This window comes from Psittacula echo (assembly GCF_963264785.1).
Source record: "Psittacula echo genome assembly, chromosome: 1".
NCBI classification, from domain to species: domain Eukaryota; kingdom Metazoa; phylum Chordata; class Aves; order Psittaciformes; family Psittacidae; genus Psittacula; species Psittacula echo.
In genome coordinates this window covers 102,387,144-102,413,195 of record NC_137735.1, presented here as the reverse complement: position 1 = coordinate 102,413,195, position 26,052 = coordinate 102,387,144, and the positions used below count along the sequence as shown (strand labels likewise).

At 38.9% G+C, this 26,052-nt stretch overlaps 1 protein-coding gene across 2 annotated transcripts in view; it reads right to left on the bottom strand.

Annotated features, from left to right (window-relative positions):
• AEBP2 (AE binding protein 2) overlaps positions 1-26,052 on the bottom strand; it is a 48,350-nt gene that overhangs the window by 8,142 nt on the left and 14,156 nt on the right. For both annotated transcript variants that reach the window (XM_080612535.1, XM_080612536.1), the window contains exons 2-5: positions 22,683-22,890; positions 19,450-19,557; positions 6,224-6,410; positions 434-558 (exon numbers count right to left, since the gene is read on the bottom strand). In XM_080612535.1, the coding sequence (XP_080468661.1) occupies positions 434-558; positions 6,224-6,410; positions 19,450-19,557; positions 22,683-22,890 (628 nt within the window). The remainder of the gene's footprint in view (positions 1-433; positions 559-6,223; positions 6,411-19,449; positions 19,558-22,682; positions 22,891-26,052) is intronic.

Sequence of the window (26,052 nt, the reverse complement as noted above, 5' to 3'; positions counted from 1 at the left end):
CAAAAAACAAAAACAAAAACAAACCCCACCAATGTCAGATCAGTGTCTTTAAATACTCAATTATATAATTGCCCTCAAATGATATCAGCACTGTCATTCAGGACTATGGAAATGCCATCTGCATTGCATTCTCATTTGGAATATATAACCAAATTTTTCTGCAATGCATACTTGCTGCTAGATATTTTCCCAAGTGTATCAGACAGGAAATGTTGCAAGCTATTCAATTTTGTGAGCTAGAATAACTACCAACATTACTTTCTGAAAGATAATTTATTAATAGAAATGGACAAATCAACAATGTAAAATACCCACAATTACTTTTTTCTGATTAAATGCCTATAGCAGTAAGAGAAAAACAGAAATCTTTCTAAAGTATTAGGTTTTTCAAACACACAGGTAAACAAACAGAACACATAACATATATACTTACAGTACTATGAAATACAACGCTGTGGCCTTTTCCTAAACTTTCTATATGTGCTGAGAGGTTAAAGCAGATGGCTCGATGTCTTATAGCATCCAGTGTTTGCGCATCAAAGAAGTCATGAGGTCTTGCTAGAAAAACAGGAAAAGAGATCCTTAGTACTCAACACACAGAAGGCATTCAAACACATCCAAGCATGTAAATAAGTCTGACACATCATTAGTAAATAATTTATTATGGCAGTAACACTACATTGTCAAGGAGCTGTAAACATTAATTTAACTGACAGGAAGAAAAGACTACAAGGGTGGCACCTTGTAGTGATGCAAGTTTGGTCAAGACATACTTCATGTAGATAAAACAGCTATTTTGACACACTGAATTACACTCAGTTTTTAAAGTTTCAAGTGAATTCTAATCTTTCTTGATCATTAAATTTAACAACTCATTCATTTTGCTCAGCACCTCTGGGAACATCCATTGCTATCACCTCTTAATAAAGAAGTCCCACTACAAAGAAACTAAGCCCAGAACTCATTATTAAATATGAGGTATAATTTAGTGCAAAAACAGCCCTTACAGCACAGTCAAGAGTTACAATATTATTCCTGTAACTTCTTAAAAAATGGTATTAAAGGACTTCAAAAGATGATAAAGCTTACAATCAACAAATTAAAAGCAGAACTGTACATATGCCTTATTTCTTAACTTTATTATGAAAAATCGGAAAACCCCAGCTATTTCTATTGAATAGTGGGATGCTGCAAAGAGATAAAAAATGACTGAGAACAGAACTGCTTGGTACTGCAGTGGAACACAAACCAATGGATTAAGTAAGAATTATTGTGAACATACAGAAAATACCAGCTTGTCAGGAAACTTTTGATCTTTAAGGAACAATAATGCTGAACAGTCATTTGAAAAACTCCACACTGCTAGACGTGTTTGTTTCTGTGCACAAGTTGTCATTCCATGTTCCCTGATTATTGGTAAACATATTATTTCCTAGCCAAGAAGCACCACATACTACACTTCCATTTATAATGAGTAAAGTGCAATTAACATCCATCTGATATTTTACAACTAGTCTAAAACCAACAGGCACTAAAATAAAGCCCTCATCCTTTCAAGAAAGGACTTTTATAGTTAAGTGTTTCTTGAACAATAAAAAATTATTGAATTCCGATTTGGAGTGTAAAGAATGTCTATCAATTCTACACTAAAACTACTTTAGCTAAAAAATAACTGCTACTAGGCACATATTTGCATACTGTTAGAAATACTTTACACACTTTTTTAAAAATAAACCATATGGTACAGTAGTAAAATCACATAAGCAAATAAAGCATGAATGAAATTATTCAGGCTTTTTTGAAGCTTGAGAGCAGTAATTCTCTATATAACACACTGAAATTAAAACTAAGAATAGGATTTGATATTACATTATAAACTATGTATCTTCCAGTAATCTGCAAAAGCAGCCATTAAAAATTCTGCTGTCTTCCTTGAATATAACTTCTATATTCTTTTTCACCAAGCCTATCTATGCACTGTTTCAAAACAAACTACAGATTCCAATCACAGCTAGTATTTGCTCCACTCCTGGGACTACTTGTTGTTAAGCATTCATCTGTACATTCTGTCCTTACTCTATCTCAGTTGGATACTGCCAATTAAGCAATCATCCCACTGAAATGCTTTCTCGCTGTAAGTGGCAAGTAAACTCATGCTGCAGGTGGTCAGTGATGCAAGCATGTAAATATTTTATAAATATGAGGGAGGAAGGAGAGGGAGGAAGGAAAGGGGGGGTAGAAAGCAAAAGAAGCCCTACATTTTTTCTTTTGATTTCATATGTGAAATTTCTTCAGGATTTACCACTGGATAACATTCAAACAGACGCCAAAGAAAGGCTACAATTTGTCAAAGGCGTAAGAATAGTTCTGTTTATTCCTTACTGTTAATGCTGGATCTTCTCTGTGTCCTAAATCTATGCCCTCAAAATCATTTTCAGAGTAAGGTATCTCCTTCCAAGTACACAAATAAATTAAAATCTTCACACCAGTATCCTACTAAATAAAATTCCAAGTCTTATGTAACTTTATTTTACTGTAAATTCCACGAACAGTAAATTTCCTTATCACACGTTTCTCCAACATACTCAATTATTATGCTTGTTAATTACTACAGTGTCATCTTTTCTATTGGAAAAGCAAGTGACAGTATTATAAACGTAATCTTAGGTTCTGAAAAATTCTCTGATGTAGCTTCAGAATAACAATACTGTGACCAATTCGACATACACAGTTTTAGTATGCTTGGACTATACCTCTAAATGACAGACTACATGAAACAGTGAATGTGCATAAGTTTATCCAGAAAAGAAAGCAAACTACTGACTGTAATCCTGAATTACTCTGCAACATCAAAATTTATTACAAATCAGGTGGTCTCTATAGCACCACTAATGTTAACAGCTATAAGGATGTCTATATTAAAACATGTTTTCATCATAAAAGTACTAACTTCCAAACATAAAAGAACACATAATATTTATAGACAGCAAAAAAGAAGTGCAAAACAGTTTAAGAACCGCAAGATGTTACAAAAGAAAGAAAAAAAAAAAAAATCAAGTAACAGTAAGAATTCTCCCTATAGTCTTAGAAGATTATGATCTCACATAAAGCCAGAGTAAAGTTTCCTTTCTTTATTCATGGATTAATGTTTCTCAGAAGGTGTTTACCTTCAGATACGAAACACAAAGGAAACAAATTTATTGATTTGCTGTATTTAAACTATTAAGAATTTATACAAAAGGATGTTTCAATAGCAGCATGTATTAGCAATCAATTGCCAATAAATATTTAGTTAGCCGCTCACACCTTGCAGAAAAAGCCAGGGTCACTTCAAACCGTGAGGACAAAGAAAGAACACGTTGACAACGTTTTTTCAGGTGAAAAATTTTTTGTGATGCAAAATTAATTTTTTCTCAAATGGTTATCTGTGAGCAACTTAGACTGTACACTATCAAACAGCATCCTGCTTTATATCCATTTGTCATAAATTGTTTTAGGCCAACTTGCAGAGAACCTGGTACACACATTCAACACTTCTCCATTTGGACTCTTAAAATACCTAAATATAAAACTATGTTTCCAGCTTTATATATTCTAGACTGAAAATACTTAATGCTGTTACTTCATTAGTTTGACTTCTTAGGTAAGGGTCTTCTCCCTCCTTCATTCTTCTTGAAAAGACAAAATACATAAATTAGCAGATTTCATTCTTTAACTAAAACTAAGCTAAGAAACAGAAAGACAAATTTGTCAAGGTCACCAAATCAACAGTAATCCACACAAAATTTTTAAAGAAAATCTATCAATACTTCGCATTTTCAGAAAATGCCATCAACTTTGGATATATTTCTGGGTCACATACCCTCTGGAGAAATATATTACAGCAGCCAGTTCCCAGCTCAGTCAAAGATTATTTTTGCCTTAAGGCAAAAAACTCTACAGCCAGCACTGCATTTGTCTCAAGAGGCAAGAAGATTAAAAAATTGTTTAAGCAGCTGTCATTTTTCTTGCTGAGCAACACTTGATGAAGACAGCAGGCCTTTCAAGTACTTGTCTCAACTTTAACTTTCCCATAATATTTACTACTTACACTTTTTACCATAGATTCATTCAAGAATTCTGTAATATATTCTCACTACAACTAGAACATCTTTGCAGGTAATTTGAAGTTTTAATTATGAAGCTCTGATTTGAAACTTGTAAGTTAATAACATTCATCAATTACTAACAAAATGCCAATCTGAAAAAAACCTCTTCTGCATATACTAGAGGGAAAAAATTGAATAAAGGCACATTAAATTGGCCACCTAACCAGATCAGTATGGAGAAGCAAGCTAGGATGCAATTCAAGAATCTCTGAAAGTAAAAATTTTTAGGGGACCAAGCTTAGATATCTGTATTTTGAGTAACACAGTCAACAAATCAAGATAATCCTTTAGGAAACTACAACTATTTCAAGTAAGCCCCTCTTTCATTACAACTAAGATGAACCAAAAATATACTACAAAGTGACCATATAACCCTCCACTGATCAGCCTTTTTTCTTGAGCCTTCTCATTTACATAGATTGCTGAACAGAAACCTCTCTGAAAGTCAATTTCTGAAAAGAATAGAAATAGCTTTCTACGGTCTTTGAATGTTGAAACAGTGTTGTCGAAAGTAGAGTTTACACTTCAAGTTTACACTTTAAAAATGTGTTTAATAATACTATTTGCTCAGATATATTTTAAGAATACCCAAGCATTTCCAGAAAAAAAAAAAAAATAGATCACCATAACTAAAGTTAACAGCAACTCTTCAAGCACTGAACCTCACAGTATGGAAAAAAGTCACAGGAACTAAACTTTTCAGAGTTCCAGGTGACACTGTATCTTTCGAGGTCAGGCTTGTGTTCCAGGCAGAAAAATGACCACTGTGTCACAAATTTCAGTTGCTTAAAAACTCAGGTGAGGTATTAAGATAAGAATAATCACAATCATGATAGAGAGCAATCACCTAAGACCACTAATATGTGCATCCACTGCTGCAGTACTAATTGAGTAACTGGTAACTCTATCTTTTCACAGCAAGGGAAAGATCAGAACAGCAAAGTGTTCTGCCACAGAAGAGTCCTGGAAAATGTAAGACTGAAATTGCTGTCCCAGCAAACTAACAAAAGTTCTCCAGCACAACATCACTAAAAATCCTACTGCCAGCCAGGAGACAGTACTGAAATGACTGCCTGCTTATGAACAGAGCTCTGGACAATATGAATGAGACCACTGGTTCTTCAAAAAAAGGTCTCGCACTGCTCTCCAATTCTGTAAGGTTGCCTTTACACAACAGCTAGAAATGAATGGAAGGGGTTTTTTCAGCTGTTGACGTACCAGCAGGAAAGAAAATCTAAGCTCTTTTTACACGCTTCTACTCCAAAATGCAACTGCCACAGTAACAGTTTAAAATTATAAACCAGTCCAGTACTGGAGAGTTGCATTCAGAGCAAATATAAAAAAAAGTTAGATTTTTTTTTAACAATTGCCTAGTCTTTCCTAACATTTCTGTACATTAGAATCTCTAAATAAATTTGACATGGCTATCATTCTGATGATAGACCAACTCAGGAACTGAACAACTGGATCAAAATTGACTAGGAAAGGCATTTAATTATTGCCTGCCAGAGGAAACAAGTCTCACTTTACATGACAAATCACACTTCTCAGCACATTGGTTCATATAAAATTAATGAACGTCAACTGTGTGGAGATAGATTTAAAAAACATAGCAAGTCACATCTGTCCAAAATTAGATCCTGGTTATGCTCACAAAACTATCATTAAGCTAATGAAATGTTTTCCTCAAAAGAGAGCTTATATAATATGCATTTATCTCTAATTTATATGAACCTACAATCTGTCTGCAGTACTGAACTTCAGAACTCAACATCACTAAACAGAACATTTTCCAACAGTAAGAGTTAGCAAACAAAAAGCAACTCTATAATGAAAAGTATCTTTAAATTGTAAATGCAAACTGTTGCTCACAGAAAACTGAACAAACAGATGCTTTACCTGAAAAAGGGACACAAACAGAATCTGGGATTGTCTTCCTCCCATCACAAGGAATGCTCACACTATAATGCTAAATATTGCCAACCCTACCAGATCCACATCTGTAAACAACCACACTGAAGAACTTCCTATCTAAGACAAAACTTTCAACAACTTCTGCTTCTGGAAATACTTACGTAATGACCGTCGTCTCTTGTTCTTTAACTTTCTTCTTTTATTTATTCCAGCTTTAGACGGAGATTCCTCTTTGGCCTTTGGCTGGCTGGCAACTTTTGAAGAGTTCTGCTGACTGAAGTGTGTGGGCACGTGACGGGCAAGTCCTCCCTGAGATGCAAAGCTGGCATTGCACCCACCAACTACACACTAATGAGAAAAACAAAACAGAACAACTGCATCAACATGGCACTCATTCACAGGAGTTTGACAGATCTTTCAGTTTGACTTTTCTAGCTGAACCTCCAACACCAAAAGGAAGACAAATTCTTAATGACCATGCAATTCTTAAAAAGAAAACAGAAACAGAATCTGAAACAAACTTCTATCTGAACTTTGTAACATTCAATAATTATTCTACAGTATATTTTCTATGCTATATTATAATCTGTAATATTGTATAGCATAAAAGCAAATCTCAATCAATACACTTATGTTGACAAACTCTTCCCACAGAAATAAATGCTTTTGAAGAACTTCCCATTCAGAGATAAACATCCCCGTCTTCCAGATTTTCTGTATTTCTCAACAGCTCTCCAATCTTCTGCATTTGATAATGGTATCATTTCTCTAGCATACTCATTTCTTGTGACAAGGCAGAAGTAAACAAAACACAGCCTTACCCACATTAAATTTGAAATAGCTTAATGCTTTTTGTAAGTACTATACAAAGACAGTAAAAAGCTATTTTATGGTTCTGAGACTTTAACTTCAGTAACTCGAAAGTTTTATTAATAATTATTTTTTGGGATGCTACTGTTACTCCAGGAGTACTTAAGAAAGTCTTTATTTAAAGAAAATGGCCTCTCCTTCCCAAACAGAAAGTAAGAAAAGATTTAACAATAATGAAGCAGAAACACAGAAATTGCAAGATACATGCGACTAAGCTAGTACTGGCCATAATAATTATGGGTATTTTTCTAAATATTTGGTTTATATTTACAATAATTTCATTTGCAAAATGAGTATTTAAATTATACTGCTGGAGAGAGAGGCACAAACCTTTTCTCTTGTACTTTGAGCTTACATGGGTAATAGAAAAGCTGCTTTAAAATATGCATTCCACGATTGGCTGCAATGAATTGTGTATCCATATGACTGATTTTCCTTCTCATCCAGAGAACAGTAGTAGGGCAAATAAGTTGATTGGCCAGTAGCAGAAAACCCATCACCACACTAAACCGCTGGAAAGTCCTCTTTCTTCCACATCTGTTCTGCTTCTCCCCCTAGGTCCTCTCTTTCTCAAGCTCTCATCTGTACCTCTCTCCTCTAGCACTTCTCTTTACAGCAAACTGATGAGGTAGCTTCAAAAGGAGCTCGGGAGTAAGTAATGCTGCAACTACGTACAGAATGCTAAGTTTTCTCTTAAGACTAAAGATGAATTTGCAAGCCTGTACAGTAAGCTGCCCCAAGCCTGCATATTTGACTGAAAGACAAGCAAACAACAGTAGAACACCATCCAGCATGTTTTGTCCCTAAAATCCAACTCTGATGTTTCCCAACTGTGGCTGCAGAACTGAAAAGTCTATTTCTGCCTCAGACCTAGTAAATGGTTTTCCAGGATCATTATAAACCAATAAAGTGCTCATGAAGAGAAAAATCTGTGTTATTTCTGAGGACTTAAAACTTGCTAAGGGACTACAAATACGTATATATCATCTCAAGACAGTAAAAGACAAAAAAAAAAAAAAAAGAGGATTTTTTCACATTTCTTTCTTGCCTTTTTTTTTTTTTTTTTAAGAAAAAAGAAAACAAATAAACAAAACCCCAACCTTATAGCATAGCAGTTCAGGGAAAGTTTTCTAAGTACTGAACTAACTACAAAAGCGTAATTTCCTGACAAAAAGCTTTAGGATCCTTCACACTGTATTTGTTCATCCCCATCTCTCCCACTAGCAAGTATCTCAAGAATTGTAAGGACTTTTTACCAAAAACCTACCTACATCTTTTTACCTTGCCCTATAATTTCCCATGTTCAAATAAGAGCAATATTGTATGCTTATACTATAGTGACTTAAAATGTAAGAAATCCCAGCACACCTATAAAACTCAAAATACTCAAGATCCTGATTTCAATTACACTCAATGCAGTATTTATTACTTCAAATTAATACTGAAGATTAAAATTTACATTTACAGAATCATAAAATGGTTTGGGTCAGAAAGGACCTTTAAAATCATACAATTCCAACCCCTCCACTATGAGCAGGGACATCTTCTACTAGACTATGTTGTTCAAAGTCACATCTAACCTGACCCTGAACCCAACCCATTTAGTTCTACTAAAGATAAACTCACAATCAATAGATACAGGTAAGATACATGCATGTATTAGTCCAAACAATTTTTTACTCTCCAATTTTTAAGTCCTTGAAATAGCTGTATCGCCCTTAAAAGCAGTTTCATGAAACTAAGCAACTAAGTCGAAACTTAGGTTTAACTTTCATTAAGGTGTTTCTGACTTCTGCTTTTATCTCCTTCCGATTCTACAAACACTGACAGAAAAAACAAAGACCAAAAAAAAAAATAAAACAAAACAAAACAAAACAAACAAAAACCCACACCCATATCCTGAAGTTCAATCACACTGCGAAATTAAAATTTCAGCCTTGCCAATGCCTGCTAGAGGTCAAGATTAGCCTAAAGTCTTGGTACAGTTTTGCATTATCATATTCCAAGTTTATTAAAGTATGATATCAAAAGGCAATATCTTCTGGAAATAACGTATGAATATAGTGTTAGGCACATTTCTAAAGCTTTTTAAAACACAAGTTCATAAGACTCAACTGCATTTCTTGTAAGATGGGGAACTTTGGGAGTCAAACTGCAGTTTGTCAAAACAATGTCATAATTTGACTTTTGCCTAGTCTTCTACAAAGAAAAATATCACAGACATTCTACACAAATTATCTACAGAAGCTACTACTTACTTTTCTTGCTTTTCCCAAGTTTTACTTTCAAAATTCCCAAACCAGCATCTTTAAATCTTCAATATACTCAACTTGCAACTAGAAATTATCTTCTTCAGGAAAGCCTATTTATAGTCTGCAGCCACAGTATGAAATACTTGCAGAAATTATTACATTCAGATATTGTGTAGTTTGAGACTGACTACCTGATCATGTCATCAAATAATGAACAGCTAATACAACAAAGATGACACATAATGCCTTTGTAGGAGACAGGAAATAGTAAGAGAGGAGAAAAAAATCTTACCTGTTTTATCCTTTTTTTTCTCTAAAATAATATATCCAGCAATCCGTTACTAATGGGTAAAGTCTCTTCTCTCCAAACATAAAGGAGCAGTTCAGGCTGTCACTTCAGGATCTCTGGACGGTAAGTCACACCAAATCAGCTTCCCACCGATAATTATACAGATCTATTTCAGAGCCACCGAGGGAGCCTCAAGTCCTCGACAAGACTTGCCCAGGAGCCGGCAGCTCATCTGACGCGAGCAGCTGACTCACAGCGGGCGGAGCCATGAGGAGCGGCGGCAGATTTTAAAGCGGGCATTATCGCCCATTGTCGGTCAATTGCTGCGGTGAGTAGCTCGAGAGAGGACGCCTTCAACACTGGAGCCGGGGGGAGATCAGCGTCCAGGAGCCTCAACTCAGAGCGGCCAGAGCCACCGAGGGAGCCTCAGGTCCTCGGCAGGACTTGCCCAGGAGCCGGCAGCTCAGCTGACGCGAGCAGCTGACTCACAGGGGGCGGAGCCACGAAGAGCGGCACCAGCCCTGACTGATTAAAAACCTGCCCCAGGGAGCGCGAGTGACCAGGGCGGGTCGAGGCAGTTTGAGCGGGCAGGCGAGCGGGATGGTGAGCACTCGCCGTATGAGCAGGGCCCGGTCTGGGAGCTCTGCTCTGGCTGCCCCGGCGGTGGCCAGCGTAGGCACCCAGACAGAGCTGATGAGAGGGGAGGCTGCAGTGCAGAGCTCGGAGTGTAGAGAGTGCCTGCACTGGTCTCGCGAGGGAACGGTGCCCAATGGGCAAGGCTGTACTCGGTGCTCCCTGGGGGAGGTCCTCCTGCAGCAGGGGCTGAGCTGCGGGATGCTGTTAATAGGCTGCAAGATATCAGGGAAGCTGAGAGGAAGCAGGAATGCTTGCTCCAGGCCCAAACTGTGCAGGGGCCTCAAGCGTCCCCTGAAGCTCATGGGGGAGAGGAGGAGGCTGTCAACCCAGGAAGCTGGGAAATAGTAACAACAAAAAACAACAAAAAAAGGAGGAAGAGGACAATTAAAAACAAGGGGCTTCCTCCTAAAGCTGTTGTCCCCACCCAGAACCGCTTTGCTGTCCTGCAGGGGCCTAAGGAGGAAGCGCACTGGCACCAGAAACAACTGGCTGGTGCACCGGTAAAGAAATCACTACTGGTGCTGCCAGGAAAAAGAGACGGGTCATAGTGGTAGGGGACTCTTACCTTGAAAGGGACAGAGGCACTCATCTGTTGGCCTGACCCAGTCTCAAGGGAGGTGTGTTGCCTACCTGGGGCATGGATCAGGGGCATTGCAGAGAGGCTGCCTGCTCTAGTAAGTCCCACTGACTATTACCCACTTCTGGTGATCCATGTGGGTGCTGGTGATGTTGATAGCAGTAGGCTGGAGAACATAAAGAAGGACTGCAGAGCCCTGGGAGAGGTGGTTAGGGGCTCTGGAGCTCAGATTGTCTTTTCATCAGTTCTCCAGGATACGGGGGAGGACCTTAAAGAAGCTAGGAGGATTGGCCAGGTTAATAAATGGTTAAATGGGTGGTGTCATAGTCAGGGATTTGGGTGTCTTGAACATGGGGCCCAAGTTTGTAGGCCAGGTCTACTGGGGGCTGGTGGAGCTGCTCTAACAAAAAAGGGGAAGAGTGGTTTTGGTAGGAGGCTTGCAAGACTGGTCAAGGTTGCTTTAAACTAGATGTACTGGGAGAGGGGGGCATCATTCCATCCCATCACACCCAGTCAGTTGCCAGCACCTATAATAAATGCTCGGAGCAAGGCAGAGATATTCCAGCCACTCCAGCCAATGAGCCAGCTTCATTTGGAGCTCGGCTCAGATGCCTCTGTACAAACGCCCGTAGCATGGGGAACAAACAAGAGGAATTAGAGATGTGTGCAGGTCTACGGAGGTATGATATAACAGGCATCACAGAAACATGGTGGGATGGCTCCTATGACTGGAGTGTTGGAATGGAAGGTCACAGACTCTTTAGAAAAGACAGTCCTGGCAGGCGGGGAGGGGGAGTTGCTATTTATGTTAGGGATAGGCTGGAGAGTATGGAACTGTGTCTGGGGACAGGTGAGCAGTCAACAGAGAGTTTGTGGGTCAGGGTTAAAAGGAGAACAGCTATGGGGGACATTACTGTGGGAATCTGTTACAGACCGCCTGATCAAGAGGAATCTGTGGATGAAGCGCTCTACAGACAGAGAGGAACAGCCTCATGCTTGCAAGCCTTTGTTCTCATGGGGGACTTCAACCACCCTGATTATCTGTTGGAGTGACGGTACGGCCCGGCACAAGCAATCCAGGAGGTTCCTTGATAGTGTGGAAGACAACTTCCTTCTGCAAGTAATAGAGGAGCCGACAAGGAGAGGTGCCATGCTTGACCTCGTGCTCACCAACAGGGAAGGGCTGGTTGGAAATGTGACACTCCAGGGCAGCCTTGGTTGCAGCGATCATGAGATGGCTGAGTTCAAGATCCTCAGGACAGTGAGAAGAGCGTGCAGCAAGCTCACTGCCCTGGACTTCAGGAGAGCAGACTTTGGCCTCTTCAGGAACCTGCTTAGTAAGGTCCCATGGGATATAGCCCTAGAAGGCACGGGGGGCCAAGACTGTTGGTTCTTATTCAAGGATCACCTGCTCCAAGCTCAGGAGTGTTGCATCCCAACTAGAAGGAAGTGCAGCAGGAGGGCCAGGAGACCTCCTTGGATGGATAAGGAGCTGCTCAGGAAAATTCAAAGGAAAAAAGAGGCTTACAGAAGGTGGAAGCAGGGACAGGCAGCCTGGGAAGAAGTCAGGGATGTTGTCCAGGAAATGAGGGACCTGGTTAGTAAAGCTAAGGCCCAGTTAGAATTGACCTTGGCTAAGGATGTTAAGGATAACAGGAAGGGATTCTATCGGTACGTAGCGAATAAAAGACAGACTAGGGACAACGTAGGCCCCCTTTGGAAGATATCGGGAGAACTGGCTACCCAGGATTTGGAGAAGGCTGAGGTTCTTAATGACTTCTTTGCCTTGGTCTTCACTGGCAAAGGCTCTGCACCACCCAAGTCTTGAAAGGCGGACGCAGGGACTGTGAGAATGAAGACCCTAGGCCCACTGTAGGAGAGGATCTGGTTCGAGACCATCTTAAAAACCTAAATGTACACAAGTCCATGGGACCTGATGAAATCCATCCGTGGGTCCTGAAGGAGCTGGCGAATGAAGTTGCTAAGCCACTGGCCATCATATTTGAAAAATCATGGCAGTCAGGTGAAGTTCCCAACGACTGGAAAAAGGGAGATATGATCCCCATTTTCAAGAAGGGGAAAATGGATGACCCAGGGAATTACAGACCAGTCTCACCTCTGTGCCTGGCAAAATCTTGGAGCAGATTCTCCTGGAAGGCATGCTAAGGCACATGAAAAACAACAAGGTGCTTGGTGACAGCCAGCATGGCTTCACTAAGGGGAAATCCTGCCTGACCAATCTGGTGGCCTTCTATGATGGGGCTATGGAATTGATGGACAGGGGCAGAGCAGTTGACATCATCTACCTGGACTTGTGCAAAGCGTTCGACACTGTCCCACATGACATCCTTGTCTCTAAATTGGAGAGACATCAATTTGATGGGTGGACCACTCGGTGGATAAAGAACTGGCTGGATGGCAGCACGCAAAGAGTTGTGGTCAATGGCTTGATGTCCGGCTGGAGACCGGTAATGAGTGGTGTCCCTCAGGGATCCATGCTGGGACCTGTCTTGTTCAACATCTTTGTCAGTGACATGGACAGTGGGATTGAGAGCGCCCTCAGCAAGTTTGCTGATAACACTAAGCTGTGTGGTTCAGTTGATACGCCGGAGGGAAGGGATGCCATCCAGAGGGACCTCGACATGCTTGTGAGGTGGGCTAATGCCAACCTGATGAAGTTTAACCATGCCAAGTGCAAGGTCCTACACCTGGGTCGGAGCAATCCCAGGCACAGCTACAGGTTGGGCAAAGAAGAGATTCAGAGCAGCCCTGAGGAGAAGGACTTGGGGGTGTTGGTCGATGAGAAAATGAACATGAGCCAGCAGTGTGCGCTCACACCCCAGAAAGCCAACCGTATCCTGAGCTGCATCAAAAGGAGCGTGACCAGCAGGTTGAAGGAGGTGATCCTGCCCCTCTACTCTGCTCTCGTGAGACCTCACTTGGAGTATTGTGTGCAGTTCTGGTGTCCTCAACATAAAAAGGACATGGAACTGTTGGAACAAGTCCAGAGGCAGGCCACGAGGATGATCAGGGAACTGGAGCACCTCCTGTATGAAGACAGGCTGAGAAAGTTGGGGCTGTTCAGCCTGGAGAAGAGAAGGCTGCGTGGAGACCTCATAGCAGCCTTCCAGTATCTGAAGGGGGCCTACAAGGATGCTGGGGATGTAGTGACTGACATCAGGGACTGTAGTGACAGGACAAGGGGTAACGGGTTCAAACTTAAACAGGAGAAGTTTAGATTGGATATAAAGAAGAAATTATTTACTGTTAGGGTGGTGAGGCACTGGAATGGGTTGCCCAGGGAGGTTGTGAATGCTCCATCCTTGGCGGTGTTCAAGGCCAGGCTGGATGAGGCCTTGGGTGGCATGGTTTAGTGTGAGGTGTCCCGGCCCATGGCAGGGGGATTGGTACTAGATGATCTTAAGGTCCTTTTCAACCCTAACTATTCTATGATTCTATGATCTAGACAGCTTCTAATAAATCAAACTCAGCTATTATGTACAACTTTAAACCCGTCTTTTCATTTTTTCCCCAAAACCTATAACTATAAATTTTTCATTCAATTTTAAATATGATAGATTGGGTCCGGATTGGTGGATATGTTACTTCAAGAGAAAATAAGTCAACACATAAAAAGTTTAATTTCTCCAGTGTACCCATACCCACCATTATTAATGGGCAGTAATGACCAGTGACTTTAACAAATAGGATATTAAAATATCTAGTAGTACAAAGGTTTTTTTCTGAATTCAGAATAACCAAATCTCCTTTTTAGAATATTCAGTGTGCAATTTTTTCCAGCAAATCTAACAGTAGTATTTTAGACATCTGGATTAACTTTTTTATTGTCTCAACATCTAAGAGCTTAGGCAGAATCCCTTTACATTTTCTATCTGCATCTGCAATGCTCTAATGGTTATAAGATATTCTGCTAAAGGAGCAACAGATATGAATTCCAAATGAGGACTGAAGCTGTTTGGCTGTGTTTTCTGCATTTCAGCAAGTATAACTCTACTGAGAGCCATAATAAATGCAGTCACCCTTTAATGATTTCTGAAGTTACAGGTGGTAGAATGATCATCAAATTTCATTTTTATTATTAACTTCTCCCTCATTCCCCCCTTTTAAGCAAAGGATGAAAGCCTCCAGTGAACAGCGTACTGTTATTCTTTGTCACTGAAAGCATTCACCCTACATGAGCAAACCCTGTATGACTGATCTTAAACATTAAGAGCATACCCTCTGGAATCAGTATGTGAAAGCAGCTGGTAGAATATACACATGCAGTTCATATTTACAGAAGACTGCTATATGCAATTATCTTGCATAAAGTCTTCAGTGTTTTGTGCTCACTCTACCATTCCATAGAAACAGAGAATGGTTTGGGTTGGAAGGCACCATCTATTTCCAACCCCCCTGCCATGGGCAGGGGCACTATACACTAAACCATGTCATCCAAAGCCCTGTCCAATCTGGCACTGAACATTGCCAGGCATGGGACATCCACAACTTCTCTGGGCAAGCTGTTCCAGGGTCTCACCACCCTCACAGTAAAGAATTTCTTTCTTATATCTAATCTAGATCTCCCCTCTGTCAGTTTAAAGTCATTCCCCTCGGTCCCTTCATTATATACCCTTATAAAAAGTCACTCTCCAGCTTTCTTGTAGGCCTCCTGGATACTGGAAGGCTACTGTAAGGTTTCCCCTTCATTGTACCTAACATCTTGTATTTGATCACCTAGACTACATTTTAAGACTTTGATATGTCTTCAAGCAATTTTCAATGCCTTGTTCAGCAACAAGGCACGGTGAGTAGTATATCAATTTTTTTGAGTACCAGAAACCATGCTGCAAAATGCAAGCTGTCACATCACATTAGCTATTCAAATTTATTTACTATCTGTAATAGCCAAGTTTAGGACAAGTAAGGCAGAATTTCTTCATTCACTTTTTCTCAGCTTGCCAAAAACATTAGTTTTCTAACTCAGCAGATTATCCTCTAGATACACCTGCCTACATGTTCTGAAAGCCTGAAAGTTTTTAAGTTGCTGAACCCTCAAGAGGACCACCACTACATGTTGGTGATAATCCACAACATTCCACCGGCTTCTAAAAAGCTTCAAAAATTATGTAATAAGTATACTAAAAAAGAATTATGTTCAGGTTCTTCTCTCTCAGCTCTGAATGCAGAATCATACACAAGCATAAACATACTAAATGTCTTCAGAGAAACAATTATATGCTCTGAAAATACCTATATTAAATGAATATCTACAATGGCAAAAAAAAGAAGAAAAAAAAAAAGAAAGATGGCTAGAATCAGACTGCAATAAGCAAAAATTTCCAGCAGCACAAAAGCAATGAACTTCAGGTATTAAGAGGAGCAGCAAAGCTTCAAAAATACTTAACAGTGGGCAAAAGAAAGCCTGTATGTTCTCAACTAGAAACCTGTTCCGTAAGACCAGTTTATTTGTTTCTTCCTCTTGACAAGAAAAACAAATCTCTTTTGTGCTTACACAAAAATAGAATTGGAAAACCATGTGCTTTGCAGAAACTGTATTCAACTATAGACTGAGCTAGCTGCAATGGTTACTGTGTCTCATTTACTGGATACTTTTTTTTTGTTGGAGGGGTTGGTAGGTGCCCTAGGAAAAGACACTTTATCAAAAACTTAACAAAACTTAAATGTTTTGGCCTCAAAAAAAAAAAAACAAACCCAAGCAAAATATCCATTTATGTTGTTCTACATGAAACCCAAGGCCACCAGCATTAAACACTTAGGGGAAAAAAAAGGGAGAGAATGAACAGAAAAGTAATATGAATAAACGGGACTGAGGTTCTAAATTCTGCCCAAAAATCTAGGTTTGGGGGATTTTCCCCCCTTTAGCTCAGCAGATGACTCACATATAAAATGTCTCCTCCTTATGAGCTGGACATACGCTACCTAGAAATTGTCCCATATAAAAATGAAGTTAGCACAACAAAGGTATTCATACGCAAATTTAGCTTTTCTGTGACAGAGGTATTGCAAGATTAATGCTGAGGGGGACACACTAAACCACACAAACAGGAAGAAAAGGAAAAACTTACGAAAATATGAAACATTTGCCTTTTTAATTTAGAAGTGGGTTTATTTCTGTGACGAATTACAGTCACACAGTTTATACGTATGCATGGAAAGGACACGTAAACCTACAACTACTTTTTAATATGAAAGCACAGCAGCTCATTTACAGCTGGATGCAGCTTTTAGTCAAAGAACACCACACCATGTGTATCACAAAAATAGATAATTAAATCCAACATGGGCAACTACATAAAATGAGTTCACCTGCAAGCAAAAGGGTAACAGGAGAGAGCAGGGACATATCCTTCAACTATCCTAAGTTCTCTAAAATGACAGATTCCTTTATTTCATGCTATACTCTCATGAGGCAACAGAAATTTCATTTGCAATTTAGGTTTTGGGAGATTCTTTGTCTGGAGTAATCATCAGGAACACGAGGTCCTTAATCCAAATCTGACTTGAAAAAAATCTGGCTTTTCCTAAGAAAAGAGCAATTGAGATTTATAAGAACAGCTAAATGCACCAAACAGAAACATTTGCTCTGTTTCTGAATGACTGCTGTAAAACTATTAGTAATGGCTGTTCTTAGACCAATCAAGGCTAATATCCAACACTTTAAAAGTTTTTGTATCAAACAGTAGACTTCAAAAGCTCCTAAAAGATAAGAAGCAAGGAGGAAAGGAGTCTAGTTAATTAATAGGTTGTTACCACGGACACTTACTTATTTGGCTACCTCATGTGAGCCCTGAAGCCTATATTCAGTATAAATGACAGGGGAACAAAAGATGTTACAAAATTCTACTCAGACCACAATTATCCTCCATTCTGAGCCCCCAGGAGTAGATTAAGAAATAGAGAGATAAAAAACAGAGGGATTAAGACAACAGTAGGAAAAAATGCTGAAATGACACACATTGAGCCATGATGATTAACTACTGCAATCCTAGCCTGTATTTTGTTCTTTGCCTTAGTATGACCAGAAAATACAGAAGATCAGCTGGTGAAATAACACATATTTAACACAGAATTAACTGTTGTAAATTTTAAGGCTCTAGCTGTAACCAGCCTAGCCAAAACACCGGCATGACAACTTCTATTGACTTCGGCAGGTAACTGACAGACTCGGAAGTACTACTTGTATATCTGAGCTATGCCCACCTCTGTTAAACGCAGTGTCTCTAAAATTGAGTTTCTTTGATCCAGACCAAATAAGCACACAAATCACCCTATTGCAAGGCCCTCCTTCAAGACCAAAGCTTGCCATTATACTTTAATGTATGTAAAATACTTAATTCCAAAATGAGAAGACCTAAGGTACAAGTTTATTCTGATGACTTTTTTTTCTTTTACTCAGGGAATAGCACTTAAGATTAGATCAGCTGCTGGAACAATCATATCTGCAAACTTACAGGGATCCATGATCACTGTGCTTCCAAAAGCATACCAGCCTTATTCCTTTGAACAAAAGGTATGATAACCTCAAGAGCAAGTTTCCTGTTGTTATTCATTCTCAATCAGAAATTTTCACACTAAACTGCACAGTTCAGTATGGAAAAAAGTCTAACCTTTATTGAAAAAACCCACCTCTTTTCACATGCAATGCACTATTTTTACTCTCTATATTTGGAGTAGTTCTGTTTTCTGTAATATCTACTGTTATAAGCTATGCAGAAGCAGTAACTTCTGGAAGACATCACTGTAACAGAAAAGTATTTTTTTTGTAATAAAGCTGCCTTAAAACTGAAAAAAACCCAAACAACCCAAACCAAAAGCCAACAACCACCGAAGAAAACAAAACAAAAAAACCCATAAGATAGTACCTGAGAAGAAAGAAGAGAGAGCGAAGTGAAGAAAGTGACTAAAACTTGGTGGGGTTGGGGAATTGGGGAGAGGAAGGCATAAAATGCGACCTAAACTTACAAAAAAAAAAGAAAAAACCCCAAAAAAAACCTTAATTCATTTTCATATCCTACATGGAACGAGAACTTCAGTCTGAAGTAGTGTGGGTGGGACTTACCATCAAGTGATCCAGGACTGACAGCTATGAACTGCCCCAACTGTATCCATAAGAGGATGAAGCAACTCATTAATAACGGATTGGTGGATATGGGAATGATAAACACTACTATACCTAGAATTGCAGGTACAGATTAGGGGAAAAAAGAAAGAGAAAGTTAGCAAATACTATGCAGGAAATGCAGTCAGCTCAATGGTCCCGCATTCCTGACTTCCTTATTATTCTCAGAGCGGTTAACCATAATCACTGACTGTTTCATCTGAGTTTTGTTAACAGAACCAACTCTTACTCCAGCACAGAACGTGCACCATCAGGCATGATCCAAAGTTTAATGTGAAAGTGTAAAGCATGAAGCAAAATGTCTCGCTGTTAACAGTGTAAGCAGCTCAACTGGAAAATGCACAAAAAATTCAACATCAACATTAACTTACTTTTACATTCCCCTACTATTTATAGATTAAAAGAAAAAGGGATAGAGAAGCAATAACAGTATCTTCACCTGTTTTCATAACAGAACAGCACCTTTGGGCACTATTATTGCAAAAGCGAAGGCTCAGCTCAATGGATACTTTTTAAGAAATCCTCCTGTAATGGCATTTTTCAATTATTATATTTTATGAGGAAAAATAAGTATGATTACTCGTAAAATAAGGGATGATATATCTTACAGTGAACCTTACCTTGAAAGGTTTGTCGCCACTGTGTGTCAACATATGCCTCTGCAACCAACTTTGACTTGTTGAAGGTGTATTATATACTTTGCAACCTTTCCACAAGCAAACAAACACCTGATAGAGTAAAAACGTGGTAAGTTTACACAAGCCAAAGAAAACAGTAAAGAAAAAAAAAAATCCATCAGATTAGGAAAGAAGCCTGTTTTCACAATACAATGTTACTTCAAAGAATTTTGAACAATAACCATTTATTTTGCAACACACTTCCCATATCATAGAATCTCACATCTCACCAAAGAAAAAATAATTACAACCACAAATAGTCAAAAAGCAGGTCACTGAAATAAAGTATCAAAAACCAGATGATCCTGCAGATAAGCACAATTAAAAGCCACTGCATACCCCATAAAGAGTTTGTGTTTGCACTCAGTATCTGTATCAGATATTGAGACAGAACGTTTTTAAATTACAACTTTACATTTTCTGGGCGCAGATATAGAAATAAAATCATTTACTGCCATAAGCAAATAACAATTTTATTCTTTGAGCACGAAAAAGTTACAGCTCTTCATTAGCATACAGTTGTTTAGATACCAAGTTACATTATGCAATACTGGATAATTCTAGTTAGGGCCTTATATTCAATTACTGATGAAGAAAGTTACAATCTATAATAAGATTAAAATCTATAAGTGTTCTGAGATTCTGGTGTACAGATCAGTCACATGTACAATAGTGCATTAAGGGAGGTAAGAACTTACTCATGTTGCTTTTCTCTCTCCTCTCATTGTGTCTATCTATAACCGAGAGAACAAAAAAGCTCCATGAACTTCCTTTTCATTAGAATGTCCTCAATAGGTCTGTGTGTGAAGGGAGGTATAACCCTAACCTGTAGGTGCAAAAGACAGGCCCCAGGAATAGCACTGTCCACAATACGCATTTTCAGACCTGCAGGGAACTAACTGAATTCAAGTTTCTGGTTCTTTTCTGTAGATTAAAAACAAAAAATTAAAAAAAAAAATCTATCTTCCAAAGGTTTTATTTTCAAAACAAAAGAGCACTCACAGAAGTGCTACATACTTGCCCTATAACAGATAGATAGCCCAGCTTTCTAATGCAAAGCTGAAAAACCATACATATCTGTATGACTGATACATAAGACCAACCCCCTAACCTAGTTTCAAGATCCCCCTGAAAGCCACAGAATGGGAATTTCCAAGATTCCTAGCTCTGCAACAGCTCTGTAACTTCCCCAGCATTTCCACCAGCAACTGCAGCCTGCAGGGTACACAGCAAAGGACACTATGATGAAGCACTTGGTTTTACAACAACCTACCAGAAGTCCCGTCCCCCAGTTTTTGGGAACCCTTGACAAAAAGATGAACCCAAAATATTTCAGGGAAAAAAAAATCTTGGAAGTAAAACTATTTTGTCAAATATTTTCCTGGGCTCTTCAAGGATTTATCTGGCTGGTTCGGAGCCATACGTTGTATTAGCTTGAAAACACACATTTTACTATTGAAGGACACTTATAACATTGCTTTTAAGTTCTCAATAAGCAGCTACTACCCACACTTTTTTTCAAATGTAGCTAAGCACTTTTTTTCATTGTAGCTAAGTAATATCTGAAATCCAATCAAAAAACACAATATAATTTCTAACACCTCTTAAACACCTCACCAGCAGGTGGCAGACAAATCCTTGAAACAAATCAGCCAGGATCAGTCCCCCTTCCATAGCGCCAAGTTCAAGAACATTTCAAAAAATAGACCAGCTCCAGCAGGGGGATAAAAAGTGTGAACTGACTGCAACAGTTATCAGTCGCTTGATGCTTCCAACAATCTCATCCTTCAGGAAGACAAATACAGTCTAACATTTTCTAAATAAAAGTAACCACAAGTCACATCACATAGTAAAACCAAACAAACAAAAACCAAAAACACCAAAAGCCATCCTGAAATCTTTCAGGCCCTTTTTAAGAAGTGAAATGGGGTCATAGATAGGCAGATAAAGATCCCCAGAAATGCAGTTATGTGGAAGCCCACAGGATGCCAATATACCTCATCCATTTCATTGTTTCAACCAAGATTCATGTAACACTTTTATGAATAGAACCTGTGTAACAGAACTACAGAAATCATCTCATGGGTGGCTAAAGAAAAAAACCAGCTCATTGGACAGATGATTCTGCTTAGACTGAAAAAAAAAGTCGCCAAATATGAAAGTTCAATCATACAAAAATCACTAGCTAAATACAACCAGAGTCACGGCTGTCTCAGTGACACAACTGCATAAGAAAATATTTAAATTAATGCAAATTAGCACTTTATTTAAGTCTCTTATTCACTCAAGCTAAACTGTAATGGCCTAATATTTTACTTCTGGAGAAGTGAGAGGACAAAAAGTCAAAAGATAATGACTCTTCTAGGTTAAGGATTCATATTAGCTCTTCAAGAAATTAAAGAGCTGCAACATATAGCAACGAAAGAAGGCAGATTGCTTGTGTTTGATGTAAAGGTAGTTTACATGACATATTCCAGACATCAAAGGCAATATGGTAGGTGCAGGTAGTTAAGTATGGAGTTGAAATTACTCTACTGGAAGATGTTTTGAAACATTAAAATTGTGAGACCAATGGAAATTGCATCATTTGGCCAGTGACTGGACTGAAATATACATGATTATTATATGCACCTCAATTTAAAAAAAATAAATAAAATTACGAGATGCAATTATATTGAAGGTATACTTGCCACCAGTGCTATAGCTCTGTTTTGGTGAGACTTTGCCAATTAGTCTTCATCTTTGCTATTATACATTCTGTATACATTTTACCTCTAATGACACTCCATTCATAAAAATCAAGATATGACTTCACCTGAGTTCACATGCAGTAACACCTACACTAAGAGTTTTAAGAAACTGAATTCCAAGTACAAGCACTTAAAGACATACCAACAGCTTCAGGATGACAAGAAGTTAGCGCATCAAAAACTTGACAGCTTTAAATCACTTACTAAGAACTCACTACATTCTTAGACATTCAATTAAAAGCATATAACACCAAATCTAGTGAACTATACAGAAGACAACAGCTAAATGCTTAATGCCAGGCTGCTGAAGACCCAACTTTTGTTGCCACTAGCCACAGAACTGACACTTTAAAATATACAACTTGCTAGTGTCATTAAAGAGCAAAATACTGACAACTAAGAGGAAGAAAAAAAGGTAACACCAACCCCTCCTCGCTGACCATCCACGTGTATGGAGCGAATGTGATCTGCCAAATCTGGGCTGGAGCTGAAGCAAGCATGGCAGTGGTCCCAACAACAGTTATAAGCAATGCTTTTTGCAGAGGAGGCTGGAACTCCTTGTCCATTCATCATGACCGGAGTTGAACGCCCACTGGAAATTGTGCTGTCTACATCCATAATAGTGCTGCTTATGCTGCAAGACAAACAAACACACCAAAGTTCATCTTTGTTGAATGTTAACAGAACAAATAAAAATTGTAACTCTTTGGGGTATGGTTTGATATATATTTATACAGGTTGAAAAGAAAATCTGCCACAAACTTACTATTTATTGTGGTTCATTACTTTAACTAGAACAAACAAAGTCAGGAAATAGCTACTTGATAGTATAACTTCTCCTGGACACTGGCAATAAAAGGGAGGGATAGAAAATTCTCCAATTCACTGACTTGTCAGAAAATTAACTCTCGTGTGATTAACAAAGCCATTTTTGAGCTATATTAAGCAGCCATTCATTGTTTTTACTTCCCGGGGTGGGGGATGGAATGGTGACGGAGGGTTGAAGAGGGTGGAAGGCATGCTGGGTCAGACCAGACAAGTATCTAGCTCAGCATACACCGCTAACAATAAAATCCTTAAAAAGAATAGAGCACTGAAGTTCTACAGAAGGTTTAAGGTATTCCCACACTTGCCCCAGCATGGTGTCCATCACATTCATGGTCTAAACTAGTGCTTTTTGTTCTGTTCTGAAAAAAAACTTCCTAGAGTAGCCAGAAGCAGCAGCGGGAATATGTGGCCACCAGGGGTCATTCTCATCAGCCGTTCTGATCGGTACCTTGGCAGATAGAGCCAAATGTAAACCAATCAGAAAGAAATTGCAGTGAGTATACTCTGTCCATATATAAGCCAAGAATAGGGAGACAGATTGATACTCTTACTGGATAAACATTAAGTAACTACTGATATATCTTTTTTTACCTTGTGAACATGTTCTCTGCCTTTTAGGACCTTTATATTGTTTGTCTCCACAAAGCCTCAGCATCACAGAATAGCTTATCTCTGAAAAGCCCCCTGAAGGCAAGGTAGTCAAACCTCCTGCTCAAACAGGAGCAAGTGAGATCAGACTGCTTGTGGTCTTGTACAGCTGAGTTGTTTAACAGGTGTCTTCAAAGGCTGGAGTTTCTGCTACCTTTCTGGACAATTTTCCCAGTGTCTGACTAACCTCGTTGTGGGGGAGAGAGAAAATTTCCCAACATCTCATCAGAATTTCCAGTGTTGCAATTTCTGTCTGTTGCCTCTTGTCCTTGGCAGCTGTAGGGTTGAAATGACTCTAGTTCCTCCTTTGCTAAACCTCCCTGAAAACAGCAATAACCCTGCCCTTCCTATCCTAAAACTGAAGAAATACAATCTCTCAGCCTCTCCATGCATAGCGTTTGCTTCAGCCTTCTAACCATCTTGGAGACCCTCCACTGAATCCTCTCCAGTATAAGCATATCTGGAATTAATCCCAAACCAGACAAAGTAATCCTGACATAGTGCCATTACGGTGTCAAGCAGAGGTGATGAATCACTTCTATTGAACATATAGATACACTTTTGCTAACGCAGCCCAGTATGCAGCAGTAATTTTTACATAGGTGACTTTACATATTCTTCTGACCAACATGCAAGGAAAAAAAATCTAATTATATACTTTAAAGAAAGAAAATAACTTCCTATTCAGCACTTTGCAATATTTATAATTTTCTAACTTCTATCACATTTCTTTTCTCCTCCACCTCTCACACCTGATTTCTATGATAAAGCATTCTGCTTTTAAAGGTATATGTGGTGTTCCATATTTTTGACCATCACTGTTTCCATACCCACTATTATTAATCTGTTACACATTGAGATTAATAAAAGGTGCATTATTCAAAATTTGAAGAGATCATCAGCATGCTTGCTTTTTTGCTCTGAAAGCTTTTACTAGCAATTTCGCATGTTATCTGTATCTTCTTTTAATCACTACTGTGCTAGCATTTTTTTTATGTGATAGATTTTGAAACTGTCACAGGTATTTGCCTTGTTTAGGTTTCCCCTTCTCACCCACTAGTAGATGCTTTTCTTCTCCAAGTTGAAAAGAAAGTTTTAGACACCTATTCAACAGGATTTTTGCTTTAATATATCAAATATATATTTCCTAAATAACTGCACAAATATTACATGACCTGTTTTGGTTTGGGGTTTTTCCCCTCCCAATTTCAAAAAAGATCTAACAACTTACAAGTCATGACTTCTACCCATGAAAGTTGTATGGGCTCTTTGCTGCGTCACAGCATTTTTCCACATGCTCCATATTTTTATTTTCTTTCCTTTTCTATACACACAGCTCTTCATGATCTCCCCTACCTCCTTAAGTAGTCTTGGTTTATTTCATGACATACAAGCTCACAATCTGTGACTAGCAAATAAAAGGTGGCCAACAGAATGCTACAGAGACAGTTTTGAATCTGTTCCATATTGCTGCCTTTTCCAAAAAGTTTATTTTATATTCATCAGAAACTTACCAAAAAAAAAAAAAAAAAAAAAAAAAGCAGCAACTAGCACCCAGCTGAACCTACCATTCTCAACAGTGTTTGCTACTGTTAACAGTAGTTTAGGATCCCTCCAGGAAAGTGTCAGAAGCTTTAAGTGCAAAGAACGTTGCAAACAATCCAAAGTTTTCCACCACACTAGGCCCACAACAGATGCAATGAGGGGGACTAATATCCCCTCCTTCCTCAGCTGATGCCTAAGCAAAATATTATCCCCAAAAGTAAAAATCTTTAAACCTGTGCTAATAAAGCAAAGTTTACCAATAGGATGATAGGAAAATTGAATAATTAAATGTGACTACACACACACCTGAGTTATCTATACAGAGTTTTCTCAAAATCAGTACTCGGAATTAGGTTTGAATGCATACAAAGTGGCACACACATAGCCTGACCACTTCTGTTGCATACAGTAACGTAACATAGATCAGTGGTTCCAGCAGAAGTTGCTTAACTAAGGATGGCAACACGCTGCAGATAAGGCACTCTTGTAATAGCTGCCTCAGACTATTGGACATTGGTAAGCAACCCTAGCTTTCTCACAGTTGAAAGGTACCAAAGTGCAGTACTTCATAAATACTTAGGACCTTTAACTTCCAAGCTATTTACAGTTAGTCTGAGTTTCTACATCCACTGATGGCAGTACCATTCTCAAAAACCCCACAAATAGGCATAAGGAAACTTCCAACTAAGAGGTATGGTAACTAGCAGGACAGAAGGACAGATTATGAAGGAGTGTTTAGCACAGTTCTCTTGAAGGCTCCCCAGTTTTACAGTCT